At 40.1% G+C, this 23515-nt stretch overlaps 1 protein-coding gene across 10 annotated transcripts in view; it reads left to right on the top strand.

Moving 5' to 3' along the window:
- Nucleotides 1-23515, top strand: part of CFAP20DC (CFAP20 domain containing) — a 244468-nt gene that overhangs the window by 214909 nt on the left and 6044 nt on the right. For all 10 annotated transcript variants that reach the window (XR_008666843.1, XM_055343303.1, XM_055343310.1 and 7 more), the window contains one exon: nt 16830-16924. Coding sequence is in view for 9 of the 10 variants with exons in the window: in XM_055343303.1 (XP_055199278.1) it covers nt 16830-16924 (95 nt within the window). In the remaining variant the exon portion in view is untranslated. The remainder of the gene's footprint in view (nt 1-16829; nt 16925-23515) is intronic.

Raw genomic sequence — 23515 nt, forward strand, 5'->3', positions numbered from 1 at the left:
TTGAGAATTGCTGCTTTCACGGACAGAATTCCAGAATGTATTGCAGAAGATCGACTACACAAAATATAATCGTCACTTTATCGTTATAACTGTGATTTTTAAGAGCAAGAAACAAACCATTAATAAACCAATCTTGCATGAGACATCTTGACATTTAAATTGACTTCATGCAAATAAAATAAGCAAATTGAATTTTCCAATTTACTCCTCAGACACTATGTGGATGCATTTCACATCCACATCTTAAAAATGTAATAAGAAAAATTTTATCTCTTTATGTCTGGCATGTCTGTTCCTGATGAATTTCATAACCAACTTGGGTGACACTAAACTGAGAAAAATCTCACATCACTTTTTTTGTCTTCAGTTTATTATTGTGTGATCTTTTCAAGTAGTTGATTTTGTGTGTGTCTTCCTTGAAGCGTTCTGAAGCTATTACCCATTTCTACTCCTTAAATGAAACTTGTTCTTCTGTCATGGAAATATCAAGAGGAAGAATCACAGTGCTTATGCCCTGGTCCTCATCACAAAAGAGTTTTCACTTTATCCTGACCTGACTTTGAACATTTAGGGAAAATGCTCAATTTGTAGCCTTAGCTAATGGCACTACAATGTCACACTTCTCTGTTTAACATTCAGCTTTGTTAATCAAGGAAACCAGATTGCCTCTCTGCATGTTGATTAAATTGATTACAGCTGTAGGCCTTGATAGCTTTTTTTTTTTCAAGTGTCTCTAATTAATCAGACAATGCTTGATTAGTTTTTTCTGTTTTGTGGAGATAAACTGACTTCCTTGAGAATTTTCACCCCAAAATGATTCCCCTCCAGTGAAAGGTAAAGGATAAGAGTCACTGCTGAGTTTTCCATGGTGCCGAGACCTTTTATCTTCCAGCAATGAACAAACAAACAGAATGAAAGACTTTGAAAAACAGATTAAAACATAATATTAAGCTTCTTTTTCCATATTCTCATGAATACATCTTTTAGAATGAAGAAGTCCGTGTGTTCCCACTGAGCTTTTAGCCTATTGCAAAACATCTTCGAACTTTTTCATTGTAATCACTCTTTAGCAAGTTATATCATTGAGTTGTCAGGCCTAACAGTGCAGATTTCAGCCCAGAACCATTTTGTTTTAATAATCAGGCTCATGGATGATATGTTAAAAAACATAATAATAAAAAGCCACCACCTATTTTTCAAGTCGTATCTACAGCATTAGATAAGGCAGCTGTTGTTTATGCAAATGAAGACTTGACAATTTCCAGGAACATTACCAACACTTATAAAGACCCAAAATGTTCTGCTTTCATCATTGAAGTTGGTATTTCCAATGGGGAAGGCTGCTAGGATCAGCTCAGATGGTGCATGTTGGCATGAGGAAGGCACTGTTTCCCTTCTCCTCCCCTATTGGTTGAGAAACCAATCTAGACTCCTGTTTCCAGTAAGCACTCATCACTTAAAGTACTTTTTAAAAGATACTTTGAAGCTGTGTCAGGGAGGTTTTCTTATAGATGTCATCAAGCTGAAAGCCCTAAAGAGAGAGAATCTGCCTTTAAAAAGGAAAAAAAATTCAGTCAGAGCAGAAAGATAGAAAGTGAGAAACAGATCTTACTCCTCCCAAGCCCACATTTCTACTCCCAGGTATGCTGATGGTTAGCAATTTCTTGGGCATCCTTCAGAAACTTTCTGTGTGTATTACAAGGAAATACATGTTTTATTTATATGTTTTTTTCAACAGAAATGAGATAAGAATCTACACTGTTTTATACTTGCTTTTTAGATTTTTACAGAATAGATTTTGGACATCTTTCTGATTTTGCACATATAGATGAACAAATTCTTCATTAACTGACAGATGTTATTTCATTGTTTGAATGTACCATAATTTATTTAGCCAGTACTCTGCTAATGGACATTTAGGTGGTTTCTAGTTTTTTGTTACTGGAAACACTGCTGTAATAAACATCCTTGTGCACATGTCTTTGTAAGTTTGGGCAACAATAAATTCCTAGCAGTAAAATTATTTGGTTGAAAGGTAACTTTGATAGATATTCCCAGACTGTTCATCAGTTTGCATTCCTACCAGCTCACACTGAGTTTCATGAAACTTCAGAACTTTTGCCAAGCCGCTGTGTGTTAGTGGTATCTCATTATTTTAATTTGCATTTCTATAATTATATACATGGTCAACATCTTTCCATATTGAGGGGTGTGTATTTATATGTGTTTTCTTCTGACCTGCCCGTTCATATCTTTGCCTACTTTTCTAAGACCATGTCTTAGATTTGTTCAGTATCCTTATATACCCAACACAGCATTGGGCACATGGACCCTCAATAACTGTTTGAATATTACTTAGATAATATATGGGACACACAGAAAGAATCAAAACAGTCCTAATTAGATTGTAAGATACTTGAGGCACACTGCCATCTCTAGAGCCTTTCACTCTCATAGGATGACAAAAACAAGATGTCTTAGGAGACTTTCTGTACAGTATGACCTTATTTTGATTCAATGAGAAATCAGTTTTGTCAAAGGGAAGGTTCTGTGTTCCTCATGTGTATTTTCATTCCCACATGTACTAAATTTCCAAAATAATACCATTAGTTCTTGCCTAAATCATACAGCACTGAAATCCTAATTCATCTTTCTAGCCGCCTTCTTATGCCCCATCAATCCATTCTCCACACAGCTGCTACTGCAATCTTTCTAAAAGGCAAATCCAAGATTCTTGTATCTTAAAATCCTTCAAAAGATCTTCAGGGCCTTCAGAATGAAGTAAGAATTTTTTAGTTTGCCACTTAAGACCCCTGTCTTCTTTAGCAGTTGACTATACTCCAGTCATCCAGCAGTTGACTATACTCCAGTCATCCAACACATAGATATGCCCAGTGCCCATCATTTCACACTGTGAGGGGTGCTCCCGGCTCTCTACACCTTTCTGCTGTAGTGCACGCTGTATTTTTCTAAAATGTCCTATCTTTTCTCTGTCTTGCTCTTTCATTCTCATCCTCAGGAACAACTCCTCACTTTTGCTGAAACTCCTATCTGAAACCTTCTCCTAACTGTAAAAGTTCCCTGGGCTTAACTTTATCTAATAATACTTATTTCACCTTCTTCTAAATGTTGGTCTAATGAAAATGCATGAATTCCTCAAGAGTAGGATCATGTCTTACTCCTCAGTACTCAGCATAAAGTCTGAGACCTTACAAGGGCTCAATAAACATCTATTCAATGTGAAATCATAAAGCAGCTATGCTGGTAACAGTAGAGAGAAGGCAAGGAAGGGGCCAGCCTTTCTCCATGCTGTCTTGAGGAGATGGACTATTACTGTTCACATGTTGTAGTTTAATTTGATGGCTGATGCCTGGATTTGTGCCTCCAGAGTTGAATTATCTGCCATATCTAATAAGTCCATGTCTGTAAAATTGGTCCCAAGATGCTATGTCATTAATATTTTTTTAGCCTGAGGGAAAATACTGCCAAAGAGGAAAGATATTCAGCTCTACAGAAAACATACAAAGTATATTTAATAGAGTAAGAGGAATTAATGATTTCTGTGATTTGTTGGAGCATTAAGCACTTGGAGAAAGCTGGGTCCTCTCCATTTTATGGATTTTCTGACAAAGGCATGGGTAGGAGAGATGATTTTGCAGAGGCCAGAAGAAGAAAGAGTATGATTTCTGTTTTGTGTGAGTGTTTGTTGCATGTCTCCAAATAAACATAGATTGATGTGAAACGAAAATACAGGGCTTCTTTATGCAGTGTGCCTCCCAGCTTTTGCTATGGAAGAAATGCAATCCTATACCAGATCACACCATAATGTAAACATCCTCTGAGCACTTTTAGGAGGAGAGAAGAAGAAACATCTGGGAAGAATAATTCCTGTATTGTTCTCAACTAGCTGCCTTTCCTGGCCCTTGCTGTTGCTCCCACTGCTCTCAGAGCATGTTCTTCTGACCTCCTCTCTACCAGATCTTTCCCAGGAATTCATCCATTTCTTAATCTTTTCACTCTCACCTGTAGCCTGACCTTCCTTCCTACAAGTATTCATTCAACGTTTTTTAAATTTTAATTTCAGTATAATCATTCAACAAACATTTGTTGAGCATCTATTATGTGTTAAACACAAGGTGAAGAAAACAGACATGATTGCCTCCCTGATGGAGTTTTATAATCTGATCACAGTTTGTCTTCCTGGTTCATAGACAGTTATATTCTCATTGTGTCCTCACATGGCAAAGGGGCAAGGGAGCTCTCTGGTTTCACTTTATAAAGGCACTAATCTCATTTATGAGGGCTCTACCCTCATAACGTAAGCACTTTCCAAAGCCTCAACCTCCAAACACCATCACACTGGGGATTCGTTTAGAATTCATAAGAACTTTGGGAGAATACAAAGATTCACTCTATAGCACTAGACGATTATGAGAAAAGAGTCTAAGGATGTGTCTCTCTGAAACCTAGAGTTAGTGTGGTGGTGAGAGTGAGGGAAAAGCACAAAAATATTCTGTAGAAATAGTAAGGACCAGACTATGGAAAACTTTAAGCCAGTGGTGGCACCTGTGGCTCAATCAGATAAGTATCCAACTCTTGATTTTGGCTCAGGTCATGATCTCGGGGACATGAGACTGAGCCCTGCGTCAAAGAGATTCTCTCTCTCCCTCTGCCCCTCCCCACGCTGTGTGCGTGCACTCACTGTCTCTCTTACTCTCGCTTGCTCACTCAATATCTGTTTAAAAAAAAAAAAAAAAACTTCAAGCCAATATAGTGATTTTGAATTTTTCCCTAAGAGCAAATTTTTTAAAACTCACTCTGGATTGGGTTAGATGAAATCCAAATTGGCTAGGGGAAGAACAAGGGAGAGATTCTAGAAGCATAGACTAAGATGGTGGCATATACAGGAGCTGAGATTAGGACCTAGTAATGGATCCCTAAATATTTCCAGTACATCTTACCTTAGAGAAACTACAAAGACCTCAGATTCCTCATGTGCTAAACCAAACTCCTGGATCACCCAAACCAATTTCCTCTCCCCAGGCTCCCAAGTCATTCAGTGATACCAACACTGTTTCATTTCCAGAATCCAGACTCTAAGCTTCTTCATTCTCTCTTCAGACTAGCTTCCTCTGTATGATAGGAAATAAGGTAACCAGTGGCATCTGAATTTTACTTCTTTTGGCTTCCATTTTAACTGGAAACTGTCTCTCATTTTCAGATCCAGTTTCAAAAGTTTTAGGGAAGCACAACGATTGGCCCAGATTAGGTCAAGTGTCCACATATAGACCAGTCAACTGAGGTGTAGGCTTACTAGGAACATGGTAACACCCAGAAAGCCTTGCAGTTACAGGTTACTATTCCAAAGAAAAGGGTAAGGAGTCCTGGACAGTCCGTTAGCTCTCTTCTACTCTCCTGAAGAGAGATTACAGTTAGTTGTTCCTTGGAAGTGCCAAGGGTAAAGAAAGGAGAAATAGGTGAAGATGAAGAGAAAACGGACTTTTCCTCAACATGAGAAAAAACTTCTAATAAAGTTGAGGATGAAATGTGGTCTTTGAAGGAAGTACACATACAGTTACTTATACTCAGGTACAGATTAGATAATCACTCGGTGGTAACATTGTAGGAGGCAAACCTCAAACCTTGAGAATCCAACAGTGAGGTCAGAGTACTCTTGTGGGAAACCAACCAAAATTAAACAACAGCCTCTTAATACTTATTCCAGTCCATCTGAAGAGATACATAAAATGGGAGATGAATCCTATGAAGAAAAGCTATTTAAGTTTTTTTAAAAAAGATATTTTCTTAGCTTTTCTTATACTAGTTAAACATATTTCTGAACCTGCATTCTGTTTTCTGAGGCAGAAAATTAAATTTTTCTGTCATGGTTATAAAGAAGCAAGTTGTGTGTCTCCATACCCCAAATTCTGTGTACCAAGCACATGATGAATAAACAAAAGCATACCCCTGGCAGGTGGAGAAAGCAATATGGAGGGAAAATAACAGAGTGGGTGGCAATGACAGCATTACAGATTGTTAGGGAAACTTTCAGTAATCTTCTGGACTGACAAGGAGAGTCAATAGTCATGCATTTGATAAATATGGAGGAAGTGCCTACTCTGTGCCAGGCACTATGCTGGGTAAGAGGCAATGGGGGAGACTACATACATCAAATGATCTAACACATGAGGATATAATTATGAACTGAGACAAGAGCTCTTAAGGAGAAGATCACAGTTGCTCTATTAAGTATAACAAAGGAACTCAGCTAGATTGGAGAGGGTATGTTACGGAAGATTTCCCAAGAGAGTGATGCTTGAGCTAAAATCAGGAGGGTTGGGTATGACTTTACCAGGCCAAGAACAGGTAGGAACAGGGAAGGAGGGTGTGCTATAGACAAGGGAGCACAGCCTAGGCAAAGGCACCATGATAGTAGTGAGCATGGCATATTCCAGAAATTGAGAGAAGATCACTGGAACGTAATGAGAGGGAGAATAATGCAAGACGAGGTTGGAAAAATATATAGAGATTAGTTTATGCAAAGCCTCAAAGGCCAGCATAAGGATTCTGGTGTTACTCTCAAGTGCAATATCTTCCCAATGATACTGAGGGGATTTAAACAAAAGGTTGACATAATCAAATTGAAATTTGGCTACAGTGTGGACAGCAGAGAAGTGAAGCGAGAATAATGGTGATGAGGGTTTTTGTTACAGATAACAAGAGGCAAGGTGATCGTTGGGCTTTGGTGGTGGAAGTAGAGTTGGTGTGAAAGGTGGATTCAAAACACATTTATAGGATGCCTGGGTTGCCCAGTGGTTGAGCATCTGCCTTCAGCTCAGGGCAGGATCCTGAGTCTAGGGATCAAGCCCCGCATCAGGCTCCCTGCAAGGAGCCTGCTTCTCCCTCTGTCTATGCCTCTGCCTCTCTCTGTCTCTCATGAATAAATAAATAAAATGTTTAAACACACACACACACACATTTAGGAGGAAAATTGACAGGGATTTTCATAAGAGCCCTAAGAATGTTTCGTTTCACATTTCCTTCCTCTATGATGGAGGTCATTCAGCCTTAGCCTGTAAGCCAAATCCATTGTGAGCCTGTAATCCAAGCCATTGTGAGATTCTTTTTTAAGATTTTTATTGGAAGGCAGCCATACCCATTCATTTACTTATTGTTTATGCGTGCTTTCACACTACAGCAGCAGAGTTGAATAGTTAAAACAGAGACTTCCATGGCTTGTAAAGCTGAGTGTATTCTCTGTCTGGCTCTTCACAGAAAAACTTTGCCAACCAGGGAATTTACACTGCTCAAAACAGCACCTCCACAGTATTCCAAGGTGTAGACGTGCCTGAGATGGGCATCTAAAGTCCATGAATGGACCACATCTTCTTTATCCATTCATCTTTCGCTGGACACCGAGGCTCCTTCCACAGTTTGGCTATTGTGAACATTGCTGCTAGAAACATTGGGGTGCAGGTGTCCTGCCATTTCACTGCATCTGTATCTTTGGAGTAAATCCCCAGTAGTGTAATTGCTGGGTCGTAGAGTAGCTCTATTTTTAACTCTTTGAGGAACCTCCACACTGTTTTCCAGAGTGGCTGTACTAGTTCACATTCCCACCAACAGTGCAAGAGGGTTCCCCTTTCTCCACATCCTCTCCAACATTTGTTGTTTCCTGTCTTGTTTTTCCCCATTCTCACTGGTGTGAGGTGGGATCTCATTGTGGATTTCATTTGTATTTCCCTGATGGCAAGGGATGCGGAGCATTTTCTCATGTGCTTGTTGGCCATTTCTATGTCTTCCTCTGTGACATTTCTGTTCATGTCTTTTGCCCATTTCATGATGGGATTGTTTGTTTCTTTGCTGTTGAGTTTCATAAGTTCTTTCTAGATCTTGGATACTAGCCCTTTATCTGATATGTCATTTGCAAATATCTTCTCCCAACCTGTAGCTTGTCTTTTAGTTTTGTTCATGATTTCTTTTGCTGTGCAGAAGCTTTTTATCTTGATGAAGTCCCAATAGTTCATTTTTGCTTTTGTTTCCCTTGCCTTCATAGGTGTATCTTGCAAGAAGTTGCTGTGGCCAAGTTCAAAAAGGGTATTGCCTGTGTTCTCTAGGATTTTGGTGGATTCTTGCTCACATTTAGATCTTTCATCCATTTTGAGTTTATCTTTGTGTATGGTGTAAGAGAATGGTCCAGTTTCATTCTTCTGCACGTGGATGTCCAATTTTTCCAGCACCATTTATTGAAGAGACTGTCCTTTTTCAAGTGGATAGTCTTTCCTGGTTTGTCGAATATTAGTTGACCATAGAGTTGAGGGCCCATTTCTGGGTTCTCTATTCTGTTCCATTGATCTATGTGTCTGTTTTTGTGCCAGTACCACACTGTCTTGATGATCACAGCTTTGTTTTTTTTTAATATGTATTTATTTATTCATGAGAGACGGAGAGAGGCAGAAACATAGGCAGAGGGAGAAGCAGGCTCCATGCCCGACGTGGGACTCGATCCCAGGACCCCGGGATCATGCCCTGAGCCAAAGGCGGACGCTCAACTGCTGAGCCACCCAGGCGTCCCATGATCACAGCTTTGTAGTACAACTTGAAATCTCCAGCATTGTGATGCCCCCAACTAGAGTTTTCTTTTTCAGTATTCCCCTGGCTATTCAGGGTCTTTTCTGATTCCACACAAATCTTAAGATGATTTGTTCCAACTCTCTGAAGAAAGTCCATGGTATTTTGATAGGGATTGCATTAGATGTGTAAATTGCCTTGGGTAACATTGACATTTTCACAATATTAATTCTTCCAATCCATGAGCATGGAATATTTTTCCATCTCTTTGTGTCTTCCTCAGTTTCTCTCAGAAGTGTTCTGCAGTTTTTAGGGTAAAGAGCCTATACCTCTTTGGTTAGGTTTATTCCTAGGTAACTTATGCTTTTGGGTGCAATTGTAAATGGGATTGACTCCTTAATTTCTCTTTCTTCAGTTTCATTGTTAGTGTATAGAAATGCCACTGGTTTCTGGGCATTGATTTTGTATCCTGCCACACTGCCGAATTGCTGTATGAGTTCTAGCAATCTTGGGGTGGAGTCTTTTGGGTTTTCTCTGTACAGTATCATGTCATCTGCAAGGAGGGAGAGTTTGATTTATTCTATGCCAATTTGAATGCCTTTGATTTCTTTTTGTTGTCTGATTGCTGAGGCTAGGACTTCTAGTACTATGTTGAGTAGCAGTGGTGAGAGTGGACATCCCTGTTGTGTTCCTGATCTTAGGGGAAAAGCTCCCAGTGTTTCCCCATTGAGAATGATATTTGCTGTGGGCTTTCGTAGATGGCTTTTAAGATGCTGAGGAATGTAGGGATCCCTGGGTGGCGCAGCGGTTTGGCGCCTGCCTTTGGCCCAGGGCACGATCCTGGAGACCCGGGATCGAATCCCATATCGGGCTCCCGGTGCATGGAGCCTGCTTCTCCCTCTGCCTGTGTCTCTGCCTCTCTCTCATTCTATGTGACTATCATAAATAAATAAAAATTAAAAAAAAAAAAAAAAAGATGCTGAGGAATGTTCCCTCTATCCCTACACTCTGAAGAGTTTTGATCAGGAATGGGTACTGTGTTTTGCTAAATGCGTTCTCTGCATCTATTGAGGGGATCATATGGTTCTTTTTTCTCTTGTTGATATGATCTATCACATTGATTGCTTTACGAATGTTGAACTAGCCTTGCATCCCTGGGATAAATCCCACTTGGTGATGGTGAATAATCTCCTTAATGTACTGTTGGACCCTATTGGCTAGTATCTTGTTAAGAATTTTTGCATTCTGTGTGCATCCGGGATATTGGTCTATATTTCTCCTTTTTGGTGGGGTCTTTGTCTGGTTTTGGAATTAAGGTGATGCTGGCCTCATAAAACGAGTTTGGAAGTATTCTATCTTTCAGAACAGCTTTAGTAGAATTGGTATTGTTTCTTCTTTAAACGTTTGATAGAATTCCCCTGGGAAGCCATCTGGCCCTGGACTTTTGTGTCTTGGGAAGTTTTTGATGACTGCTTCAATTTCCTCCCTGGTTATTGGCCTGTTCAGGTTTTCTGTTTCTTCCTGTTGCAGTTTTGGTAGTCTGTGATTTTCCAGAAATGAATTCATTTCTTCTAGATTGCCTAATTTATTGGCATACGGATGCTCATAATATGTATTTAAAATCGTTTGTATTTCCGTGGTATTGGGTGGTGATATCTCCTTTTTCATTTGTGATTTTATTAATTTGAGTCTTTTTTGTTTTTAATAAGGCTGGTTAATGGTTTATCTATCTTATTAATTCTTTCAAAGACCCAATTCCTGGTTTTGTTGATCTCTTCTACAGTTCTTCTGGTCTCTATTTCATTGAATTCTGCTCAAATCTTTATCTTCTGCTTGGTGTAGGTTTTATTTGCTGTTCTTTCTCCATTCCTTTAGGTGCAAGGTTAGCTTGTGTATTTGAGGTTTTTTCCAATTTTTTGAGGGATGCTTGTATTGCAATGTATTTCCCTCTCAGGCTGCTTTTGCTGTATCCCAAAGATTTTGAGTGGTTATATCTTCATTTTCATTAGTTTCCATTAATCTTTTTAATTCTTCTCTAATTTTCTGGTTGACCCTTTCATCTTTTAGCAGGATGGTCCTTAACCTCCACGTGTTTGAATTTCTTCCAAATTTCTTCTTGTGATTGAGTTCAAGTTTCAAAGCATTATGGTCTGAAAATATGCAGGGGACAATCTCAATCTTTTGAGATCGGTTGAGACCTGATTTGTGACCCAGTATGTGGTCTATTCTGGAGAAAGTTCCTTGTGCACTTGAGAAGAATGTGTATTCAGTTGTGTTTGGATGTAAAGTACTGTAAATATCTGTGAAATCCATCTGGTCCAGTGTATCATTTAAAGCTCTTGTTTCTTTGGAGATGTTGTGCTTAGAATATCTGTCATTTACAGAAAGCGCCGTGTTGAAGTCCCCCAGTATAAGTGTATTATTATCTAAGTATGTCTTAACTTTGGTTATTAATTGATTGATATACTTGGCAGCTCCCACATTAGGGGCATAAATATTCATAATTGTTAGGTCCTCTTTATTGGATAGATCCTTTACATATGATATAGTGTCCCTCTTCATCTCTTTTACAGTCTTTGGAATAAAGCTCAATTTATCTGATATGAGGATGTCTACCCCTGCTTTCTTTTGAGGACCATTTGAATGGTAAATGGTTCTCCAACCTTTCATTTTCAGGCTGTAGGTGTCCTTAGGTCTAAAATGAGTCTCTTGTAGACAGCAAATAGATGGGTCTTGCTTTTTTATCCAGTCTGAAACCCTGCACCTTTTGATGGGATCATTAATCCCATTCACGTTCAGAGTTACTATTGAAAGATATGAATTTAGTGTCATCATGATACCTATCCAGTCCCTGTTTTTGTGGATTGTTTCTTTGGACTTCCTCTTTGTTTTACAGAGTCCCCCTTAATATTTCTTGCAGAGCTGGTTTGGTGGTCACATATTCTTTCAGTTTCTGCCTATCTTGGAAGCTCTTTATCACTCCTTCTATTGTGAATGAGAACCTTGCTGAATAAAGTATTCTTGGCTGTATGTTCTTCTCATTTAGGACCCTGAATATATCCTGCCAGCCTCTTCTGGCCTGCCAGGTCTCTGTGGAGAGGTCTGCTGTTAACCTATAACTTCTCTCCATAAAGGTTAGGGATTTCTTGTTTCTTGCTACTTTAAGGATCTTCTATCTTTGGAATTTGTAAGTTTCACTATTAAATGTCAGGGTGTTGACCGGGTTTTATTGATTTTGCGGCCGGGGGGCTGGGGGGATCTCTCTATCTCCTGGATCTGAATGCCTGTTTCCTTCCCCAAGTTAGGGAAGTTCTCAGCTATGATTTTTTCAAATACACTTTCTGGTCTTCTGTCCCTTTCAGCATCCTCTGGAACCCCAATTAAACATAAGATTTTTTTCCTTCTGAGGCTGTCATTTATTTCCCTTAACCTTTCCTCATGATCTTTTAATTGCTTTTCTCTTTTTTCTTCAGCTTCCTTCCTTGCCATCAACTTGTCTTCTATGTCACTCACTCATTCTTCTACCTCATTAACTCTCGCTGTTAGGACCTCCAGTTTGGATTGCATCTCATTTAATTGATTTTTAATTTAGGCCTGATTACATAGAAATTCTGCAGTCATGAAGTCTCTTGAATCCTTTATGCTTTTTTCCAGAGCCACCGGTAGCTTTATAATTGTGCTTCCGAATTGGCTTTTCTGACATCGAATTGTAATTCAAATTCTGTAACTCTGTGGGAGAGAGTACTATTTCTGATTCTTTCTTTTGTAGTGAGTTCTTCTTTCTAATCATTTTGCTCAGTGCAGAGTGGCTAAAAACAAGTTGTACTAACATGTTAGAAGCACAAACTCTTCTCTCTGTAGCATTCCAGCTGTTCTCTCTTTAAATCTCAGGCTGAATATGTAGGTTTTCAGGATGACTTGAAAGTTGTCTAGGTAAGTTGGTGGGGAGAGTTGACTTGGGGACCCTACTCTTCCGCCATCTTGCCCCACCAACCTGTAGTCATTTTTTATTTTTAATTTTTTTTAATTCATTTATTTATGATAGTCACAGAGAGAGAGAGAGGGGCAGAGACACAGGCAGAGGGAGAAGCAGGCTCCATGCACCGGGAGCCCAATGTGGGATTTGATCCCGGGTCTCCAGGATCGCACCCTGGGCCAAAGGCAGGCGCCAAACCACTGCGCCACCCAGGGATCCCTGTAGTCATTTTTTAAAGATAAAATTAGATCCACCTTATACCAAAATATATTCATACCATATATACTATAACTCAAAGTACAGAGGTAATTAAAATATTAATACATTTGATTACAGAAAATTTTTTTAAACTTTTGCATGGCAAAAAAACGTGTAAGCAAAGACATACAACAAAGTGAGGGGAAAAGACAAAAAATCTGATAGAAGAAAGAGCAAAGACATGAATACACACAAAAAAAAACATAGATATAAAATGCATATATACATATACCTACATGTTAAGTACGTGGCCTTAGACACTTGAAAAGACAGTCGACTCCATTCATAATGCTCATATTGAAAACAAATGCAAATCAGAATTACTTTAAGATACCAGTTTTTATCTCTCAAATTGGAAAGCATGATAAACTTGACAACATACTCTTATGACATGGCTGGTGAGAAACCAGCACTGACCCACAATGGCTGGTGGGAATGCAGATGGCACAACTCTTGTGGAGGGAATTTGTTAGTATCTAACAAAACCAAGTATCTATTTACCTTTTGTCCCAGAGATTCCACTTCTGGGAATTTACCTTAAAAGGTATATCTTCAACTATACAAAAATATGTAGCTCAAGGTTATCCACTTCAGCGTTAATTTCAGTAATTGCACAGTACTGAAAACATGCCCAAACCTAGGAGTATGGTGAAATACATTATGGTATGGCCATGCATGGAGTACCACGCAGTTGTGAAGAAGAATGAAATGTTCTCTATGAACTGAGGTGAATGATTTCCAGGTTATATTTTAAATTGAAAAATGAAAGTGTAAGAGTTATTGTAATCTACCTTTTGCATTAGACACATGCCTGCTTATTTTTTGCAAAAAGAAACATAGTAGATACCAGAACTAATGAAATTTATTTCCTATAGAGAGGCCGATGGGGATGGCATGGAAATGATGAGGGAGGAACAGACCGAGAGATATGGCGGAAATGTAACTTACTGAATATGAGTTTCTAGGTATTTTGACTTTTGAACTGTTAACATTTTATATACTCAACAAGAATAATAAAAATCACCAGTTAATGGAGGAAAAAAAATACCTCAAATAAAATACAAACAGAAGTAGATGACTATAACTCTTATTTCAGACAAATAATACAACCACACTGAAGAGCAGAGAGAAAAACTAACTCATGTAAATTTAGAATATACTGTTTTACCATTTTATACAATATTAATGAAGGAATAAAAAGAACTCTAGAGAGTAAGTTTGGGGTTTTCTACAGTTTTGTTTGCATGGCAATTCTGAAATACTTTTGGCATATTCTATAGTTCAAAAAATAAGTAAATTTACTGAAGGTAATGGGAGCTGGGTTCCTCACTGTCTAAAGGAGTTACAAATATAGAAAGAGGAGAGATGAGAATGAATCTGTGGTATTGTATTAGTATTGGAGAAATGAGCCTGCAGTTATTGACCAGGGATCATCAGACTTTTCTGTAAAGGGCCAAATAACGAATACTTAACTCTGTCATTGTAATACAGAAACATCCATAGACAATACATAACAAGTGAACATGGCTTTATTCCAATAAAACTTTATATATAGACACATTTGAATTTTATATAATTATCATCTGTCATGAAACATTATTATTTTATTTTTTCAACCACTTAAAAATGTAAAAATAATTTTCATTTTGCAGGCTGTGCAAAAGCAGGCAGTGAGCCAGACTTTGCCCACAAGCCAGAGTTTGCCAATCCCACTTGGTAGAGAAATGATGATAGATAACAAATGTGATCAAGTGTTTCAGTTAGGGAATCTGGATGAAGGATATGTAGGAGTGCTTGTACTCTTCTTGCAAAGAAGTACTCTTTGTACTTTTCTTACAGAAAAGCTGTAAGTCTGAAATTATTTTAAAACAACCAAAAAAAGTCACAAAAGGAAGAACGCTGCACTTTTCATAGCTACTGCAGAGAAGGAAAAACAGTAATCAAGTCATTGGCCTAAGAGGTGAATGTCTTGCCTTTCATAACAGTCATACAGCCCCCACGTCTATTTTCCCCTTGTCCATTGACCATGAGTAGGAGCTACTCCTGCCTGTGTTCAGAGTTTCTGATTGGTCACTGGGGATGTCATCCTATGATCACATTATGCTCTCTGTTGTTGGTGCTCCTTGTTGCTCTCCAATACTCTTACTGAGTAATGAGGTCACCAGGGCTGGTAATTTGTATGTGATCTTGTAATTTTCTATAATGTGGGAACTTGGGGTCTAGACTAATGAAATGGACTAAATGAAAAGTACTTATCAGAAAATTTCCCATTAGCTTGGAAGTCTGCGACAATTCCTTTCTGGTGTTCTTAATGTATTATTATGAAATCCACTTATACAGCACGTTCACCTGGCTTATTTCACTAGTCATAATCTAGTGAGAACTAAGGTGAGGAGGAGCTGACAGTGTCTTAAAATATCAAAATGATACTTTAAATGATATTTTATGTTGAGATACTTATTTTTTTTGCAGGAAGAGTGAATTACTTTCGTGGAAGATCTTGACTATAGAGACTTGTAACCAGGCTACCATCCTTGACTGGTTTAATTCCAACAAAATCCAATTCCTCCTACCTTGGTTTATCATTGTAGGGAAAGCCACACAATGATTTTCACCAATAATGAAGACGATGGTGGTCCTAGCTGAAATTTATTGAATGTGACTAGCCAGATCCATGCTAAATGTTGTTCATCCTTTTATTTTTTTTTTTCATTTAATTCTAACAACCAAACTCTGAGGTACAGTCCTTATCTCCTCTTTGTGGAAGAGGTGTATGATGTAAGTGGCATGGCCAAGCTCTTGCATGGGGAAACATGGAGCCAGGATTGACCTGGAGAGCCAGTACTCTTACTTCCTGCTGGGACTGTCTCCCATCATAGATAAAGACAGTAATAAACACAGAAATTTAGAAAGAAGCTGTTTAGTCATGAGGACATACTCCTGTTGAGAAGAATAAGGCAAACAAAACAGGTCCTGATATCAATGCAAGCAAGCGAGTTTCCGTTGGGACAGCCTGCACTTTCCCTCCTGCTCCCTCCCCTGAAGAAACTCACTAATGAGTCTAGAGTTGAGAAAGGCTGGAAGTAGAGCACACAGTCACTCATGCCCTCTGCATGTCACCCTCTTGTGTCACACCCATGCAGGTACCTCCTAGAGGGACTGGGAAGACCTGAAAAGAATAGAGGAGGAAGGAGAGTAAAGAACTTGGGAAATTAGGTTGGCAGTTGGAGGCAAAGGAGCAGGGAATGTAGGAGTGGTTTTGCCCCCATTCTTAACGGGAGAACAGAAGGAATAGTCACTCGGGGGCCTGGCTCCCCTCACTCTTCTTTCTTTTGCCTTCTGCTGCTCTAGCCCTGAGTGCTGACCCCTCCATTGAGGCTGGTCCCTTACTGCTCCAAGACCAACTTTTGTTTTGGATCACATTTGGAATGTTGTCACAGAGGTGACATGTGACTTTGCCAGGCTTCCTTACCCAAAAAATCCTAAGGAACGTTGTCTCTGCTGCATTTCTTCTGAGTTACCAAAATAACTCTCTTATATGAGAGGAACAGTATACAGTTTAATAGTCACAATAATAAACTTCCAAGAGGAGGGATGCCTGGGTGGCTCAGTGGTTGAGTGTCTGACTTCAGTTCAGGGCATGATCCCGGGGTTCTGGCCTCAAGTCCCACATTGGGCTCCTTGCAGAGAGCCTACTTTTCCCCCTGCCTATGTCTCTGCCTCTCTCTCTCTCTGTGTGTCTCATGAATACACAAAATCTTTAAAAAAATAAATAAACTTCCAAAAGAAATAGTTGTCTTTAATCTAGATGTATTTGTGGGACAACTAGTTCAATGATTAGCATTATATTAATCCATTTATAGAACTTATTATTAACTCTGGACATTCTGTCTTTCTGAAATATGAAGGAGAGGGAAAAAATGTTTCTTTGTAAAAGCCCCAGGAAATTATAAATCCAAGGGAGAGGTAAAATTTACATATGAAATTGCACACCTGTTTATTTCCTTTCTTCTTTCCTTTTTAGGGACTGGTTAAATATGTTGAGCCCACCGATTGTTCCTTCCAGTCGACAGCCAACGGACCAGCATCCGGATTCTTCTGGAAGCTTGAGTGCTCAAGGTGGGAAATGGAAAATGTTATACACAACAAAATAAAAATCATTAACTACAAATAGAGAAAATTGGTCACTTTGAGATGCCACCGTTTTTATTAAATGCTAATCATCTAGGCTCATATCCCCAAAATGAGATAAGCTGTGCCTCATTTTGTAGGCTGATAAGTCCTTTGGTATCAAAATGACCTTCATCTGGACTTTGGCTCTACCAATTTCTGCCATGTGGCCTTTATGACTTTTGGTTATTGCATTTGTAAAGCAAGATTGATAATAGATAGTGTCTGCCTGAAAGCTTTCCATGAAGATTCAGTAAGATGTACTATACACAAAGCACTTAGAATACTAGCTGTTCATATTATTATAAAGCAGACCCAATACTCCTACATCACTAGATACATGCTTTTATTAATACAGGAATACTTGTCTTTAAAGATAAGGCTGGAAAATAAATAAATAAATAAATAAAGATAAGGCTGACACCGAATTATAGCAAGTAATGTTAGCAATGGCAGAATGGGAAAGAAGCAGGAATGAAAATTTGCTGGAGGCTCCCTTTGCTAATGAGTTAGAGAAATGAACTATTAGTTTTTGGTTGTGAGCAGGGAACATGATTGTCAGAAGTGCATAGAGGAGGAAGGGAAGAGACCATTTGGTAGAAACAGAGGGAGTGGGATGGAAGGGGTAAAGGAAAGTCTAAAGTACATAATTGGAGTGACAAATAACCTCGGAGTGGGACTCCCTGAGATGGTTTTTGGAACTGGGACTTTGAAGATGGAAGTACTACATCTGAAGTTAAAAAAATAATAAAGGAACTGAAGCCAATATAAATTGCTCCAACAAAGGTGCCAGGTTTTTTTTTTTTACCCTAACTGCCCCAGGGAGAAAGTGGAACATCTCATTTTTCTCCAGGTATGGAAAATTCAGAGTGAGAGCTCATACATCCGAGTTGAAAGTTTGGGCCGCCCAAGGGATGGAGATGTCTCTGTGATTTACTATCTGAAATAGATTATGCCCCTCAAATTGGGAATCTTTTTAGAGGTATACATTCATAATTACTTATGACAGAAAAATAGAATCTTGGCTGTCAGGAGGAGACCTTGCTGTGAAAGAACAAATAATATGTTATGTTAAGTGTCCTAAATAAACCACAGGAACAGAGAGTGTGGTCCTTGAGCAAAGGCACCCAAGATATATATTAGTGATAAGTAGTTGAAAGGATGGCTTCAAGTCACCATTGCAAAGTGATGTTTTGACAGCAGGAGCTCAATTATGTTGAAGGTAAACAGAACTTCGATCAAGAGCAAATTAACAAATGAAATTCAGAAGATTGTAGAAATGTTCTGGCTGATGTTAACCAGACCTGGCTCCCCTCCTGCATGTCACCTTAGGTTTTGTATCAGCTCTCTGTTTCCCCTTTTCTGATATACTTGAGTGGTTTGTAACTAATTAATGTCATCAAAAATTAGTGTTTCCTATTTGGTTATCTTTACATGTTACTGGTTTAGTTTTAGACAACATACCAATATGCCAAGATAGTGTTCTTAATAAAGTGTTTGTCAAAGAAAAGTTATTGGCTTAAGTATCCGGTTTGTATCACCAGAAGCAAAAAGGAGATGTGGTTGTGGGCAGTCCAGGCCTCTTCCTGGGCTTCTATTGCACAATACCGTGAATTTAGGGCACTGAGCTAAGTTGTGACATTAACTATCACAGCAACACCATGAGGAAGGTACTGTTTGTGTGGGTGTGTAATCGTTGTCCTTTACAGCTGAGAAAACCAAGTTACAGAGTTTTTGAATGCCTTGCCCAGGGTCCCACAACTAGTCGTCAGCAGAGCTGGGATGTGAATCTAAACAGCCGAGCCCCAGATCCCAGCCACTCTTGATTTTTGAAACAAGTACCTAGATTACCTACTCCAAAAATAATACATGTAAAATCAGGAATTGAAATTTTATTTTTCTACTGAGAGTTCTTGATTTACAGAGGAAAAAAACACAAATTAAAACATTTCAAGTGCTAAGTAGCTAAGTTCTTTAAGGGAGAAAAGGAAAAAAAAAAAAAAAAAGCAGACATCTGGTCCCCTGTTTCAGCCCTGGCCTGCCTCCCCCACCCATCCATGCTCATCAGGAATGACAAGTGGTACATCTTCTCCACAGAAGTGAGGGACTCAGGTGAAGTTGCCGAGTTGACCAGCTCTGAGGGAGCAGCAGAGTTACTGAGAAACAAGATCCCTGGGTCACCCAGCTGCCTGGCCTGGGTGTTTACTTGTCACCTACCTTCTCAAAGGCCTTTCCAGTCTTATCTAAGTAGGCCAGTCTCCCTCCACCTTGCACATTATCTTCTGCCCTTTTCACAGTTTGTAATTCATGATTTGTTTGCTGGTGTCATGTCTTTCTTCCTAGCCTGTGAGTTTTTAAAAGCAGAGACTTCATCACCTTGCTCACTATTGGATCCCAAGTACCCTGTGTGATTTCTGTAGGCTATTGGGTATTCTCTAAATTTTTGTGAGGAGGAAAACCGGAAGGGAGAAAGGGGAAAAAAGAGGGAGAGAAATGTTCTCCAGCTGGTCATTTTTATACCTAATGAGTAATTCACTGAAGTCTTACTTTCAGTTTTCCTTCATTCCAATGTTTTAGTATATTAGGGATATTTCTAAAATTTGACAATGAGAATATTGAACCTAGACCTTTGCACTTTAGCAACTAAAGCAGAGATATGTCACCTTATGCAGTGGCTGTTAAACTGTATTTATTTTCACTGAAAACTTTTCTTTCAAATGAATTTCATATGAAATTCCAACATATAAAAGAGATCAAAGCAGAATTGCTCTGGCTCAAGAGGAAGTTAGGGTCTCAGAACTCTGCCCTGGGGCTCTGACGAACCAGCTGAGAACCCTGATGCAATCCCAACGTGCTCAACTTGACCTTGCTTGAGGTTGAATCCCCAGTCAGAGCCCCAGCTAGGATTAGGACCCTGCCTTCCTCCACATCTGTGTCTTTCTGCAAAACTGTTAAGGTGCTTTTGAAGGCTGGTTAACAGGGAAGGGAGATCCCCCATCTTTAGACTTCTAGAATAAAAATAATAATGACTTATATTTATTTCGTCTTCCTGTGACCCACACCTGCAAGTGCCCTTTACTTCTCATAATAGCCTCCTGAGGTGTAGATACTCTTGATATTATCCATCTTTTACACATGGACACCGGGACTTAGGGCCAGGAAGTGACGTGCTGAACCCCCACAGCTCCAGCAGAGGTGGAGAGGCCGAGATGCATCTATAGAGCTAGAGGCATGACTGCACTTGAACAGCAGGGAAAGATGGCCTGATCAATGCATAGTTCTAGAAAACTTGCCCCAGGGGCACCTGCTGGCTCAGTGGTTGCACTCATCTGCCTTTTGGATCAGAGCATGATTCCAGGGTCCTTGGATCAGGTCCTAGGATCAAGTCCTGCATAGGGCTCCCTGCAGGGCTCCCCTCTGCCTATGTCTCTACCTCTCTATGTCTCTCATGAATAAATAAGTGAAATCTTAAAAAAAATTGCCACAGGCCATACGAGAATGAGTGGCTGTGTTAACCTTAAAAACAATACAATAGAGCAAGTTATTTTACCAGCAAAAGAGGAATGGCAAGCTTGGGACACACAGGCTACAGCAAAGCATAGGCAAGCCTGGAGAACAAAGGAAAGGAATATTACTTAGTAGGGAAAAAGGAGGACATTGGGAGAGGCTGCTTTGAAGGAAAATCTGTTAGAGTCAAAGTCTAAAGCAAGAGTTCAAGGTGGCAACATTTCTCATCGCCTAGGCTGTTGCCTGTCAGGGAGAAAAACCTTCCTCCCTTCTGCTGGGGCAGTAAAGTGAACTTGTTGCTGCCCAGGCATGTGGTGTAGGCTGCAACAGGAAGCTCGTGCATGAGCACTCCCTCTTCAGGGCTTCCCGACCCCATGTCAATCGAGGTCTCCCTCTGCTAGTTTTCACACATGCATTCTACTAGCCTTTGAGTCCCCACCTTATTCAGTGGAAGTTTGTGTCCCAACCATAGTGTCTGCTAAGACATAGCACCTCAATCACATAGATGCCACCTCAAAGTAGAACAGCCCATCTTCCTGCAGAGCCAGCCCCCCGGCAGGGGCAGCGCTGCACTCTGTGCCACTTGCCTGGAGAGACACATGGGCAGCTCTCTGCACTTCCTCCTGGGCCACGGTGCACTTGCTGAATGCCAGTTGCCAGGGGCAAGGGAGCCCTTGACACATACCAAATATGTGGTCTCCTGGAGCACACTTGAAATATAAAAATGGGAAGTTATGATTTCAGAACTTACTCAAGAGAACTAACTAACTGACCTTTGAAAAATAAAGCCGACTTGGCTGGAAGAGTAGTTGTCCATTTGTTTTTGACATTTGTTCCTTTACAGATATGACCCTTCAATTATTCATGCTTACCAGGTCCAAAATGGAATAATAATGACTTCTCTCATCGGCCCTGCAAAACCTCTCATGCAGTTTACATAGATTCTGAGTAAGAAAGACATTCAGAGGTGCTTGTGGAGTTGCCAGAATTGCAGAGAAATAACATCCTTGTACCTTTTTGATGGCAAGGTCACACAGGCTATTCCTTCATGAGCACCAATTAATCTCCCACAAGACAGAAATAGGCAGCAGAGGGGATCCCTGGATGGCGCAGCGGTTTAGCGTCTGCCTTTGGCCCAGGGCATGGTCCTGGAGACCCGGGATCGAGTCCCACATCCGGCTCCCTGCATGGAGCCTGCTTCTCCCTCTGCCTGTGTCTCTGCCTCTCTCTCTGTGTGTGTCTCTCATGAATAGAATAGAATAGAATAGAATAGAATAGAATAGAATAGAATAGAAAAAAATAAAAAGAAATAGGGGGCAGATGCTGATTTTAAAGCTGTAATATCCAAATTACTAGTCGAGAAATTAGGAGAACCTCATGGCTCTTTGAAGCTAAGCAAAGGGAGGGAATCTGGCTGTGTGCTCTGGATCCACCGTTCTCCCAGAGTCTTAGTTCCTGCCACACAGTTACTCGACGTTCACCTAATACTCTGAATCTGAAAGCACTCTTCTGTAATTGCCTTACAGACACTATGCTTCACTGAAAAACCATGGTATCCTCCAGTGCTTGACTTGGCACCTAGGGCACAGTACAGGCTTCAGAAATATTTAGTGAGTGAATGCATGAGTCATCTGCATGTGGAAAACAGATGATTTGGTCTACTCTTTGGATCTTCCTTGTATTTTCAAGATTTATTTAAGGTGCAAAGGATACCTTTCCCCCAAAAGCAATACTGGCAGTGTAAGAGTTAACAGATGCCAGCACCGGCCGTGTGCCCACGACAAGGTCAAGTTTTCCTGTATTACCTCATGGCTTTTCCCAAAACTCCCAGGCGTGAGGCTATGTTATGTCCTCCTGTACAGGCAAAGTTAAACTCACAGCCTGGGTCACGGACCCACTGAGTGTGGAACCAGGACTCTGACCCAGGCCTGTCCAACCTGGCAGTCTGCACCCTTAACCCCCACGCTGCTATAGGACCACAGAATTCCCATTTAGGTCAATTAGAACCATACAACTGAAGTGTCCACTGCAATTTTTTTTAATTTAGGAGTTCTCTTTCTTGAAGCTTTCTGGATAAAATAGTACTCTCTTTCAACCCACAGCATCCTCACCTCAGTGCTCAGCTCCTATAATGATTCATTAGTATTCATGACAGACTTGAATCCAGAGTCCCCACCCCTTCCCCTGTTAGGCAAGGAGTTGCCTTTAAAAGCTCTCAGATTAACCTTGGGGAAGGGAGGTCTTTTCTTAATGCAGCTATCAGTCTCAGGGGTATCTTCTCTGCCCAAAAGTGGTTGCGAGGTAGGGGGCTGGTAATCAACGTTCTCTCTAGTATAAAGAGATGCCTTCCTTCTGGGAGTACTAGAAATGAGCCCAGTAGTAGAGAAGTAAACACATTGCTGGTATCTGAGGAGCGCTCTCTCTTATTCTAGAACCATCCCATCTATTTATGCCCCAGAAACACCTCAGAAAGGGTCCTAGTCCAGGGTGTGATTTCAGCTTCCCTTGCTGGAATTGGGATGCATTTTCCCCTAGATGCACTGTTCCCACCTTGCCTGAAATCAGGCCATTGAGACACTATGGGCTCTGTAGCCTCCAGAGCTCAGTAGTCTGTTTAGGGACTTCTCTGGGTGTGTTAACAAAATGCATTCAGAGTTGTAAGCCATGTATTTCCAAGTGCACAATTATTTTGTAGGTTCTTTTCCCAGCTTTATTGAGATAAAATTAACATGTAACATTGTGTAAGTCTCAGATGTGGCACTGTGTCAGTTTCACTGGATGCTTTGATATACACAAGCACACATTTGAATCACAGCACATTTGTAAGTAGAGACTACCTGGAAGGAAGGAAATTGCACAAATTCCCAGTCTGTCATCCAAATCCTTCACCATGTTATCTTCAATGGCATTTTCCAGGTAAAATATAGCCAGTGTTTTTGCAAAAGAGGTGATGTACTCATTTCCCAAATGAAACCTGAACTATAATCATGGCATGTTATTTGCCTTCCAAGAAACAATATAGTTTTCTAATAG

The sequence above is a fragment of the Nyctereutes procyonoides genome, unplaced genomic scaffold (assembly GCF_905146905.1).
Source record: "Nyctereutes procyonoides isolate TBG_1078 unplaced genomic scaffold, NYPRO_anot_genome, whole genome shotgun sequence".
Lineage (NCBI taxonomy): Eukaryota > Metazoa > Chordata > Mammalia > Carnivora > Canidae > Nyctereutes > Nyctereutes procyonoides.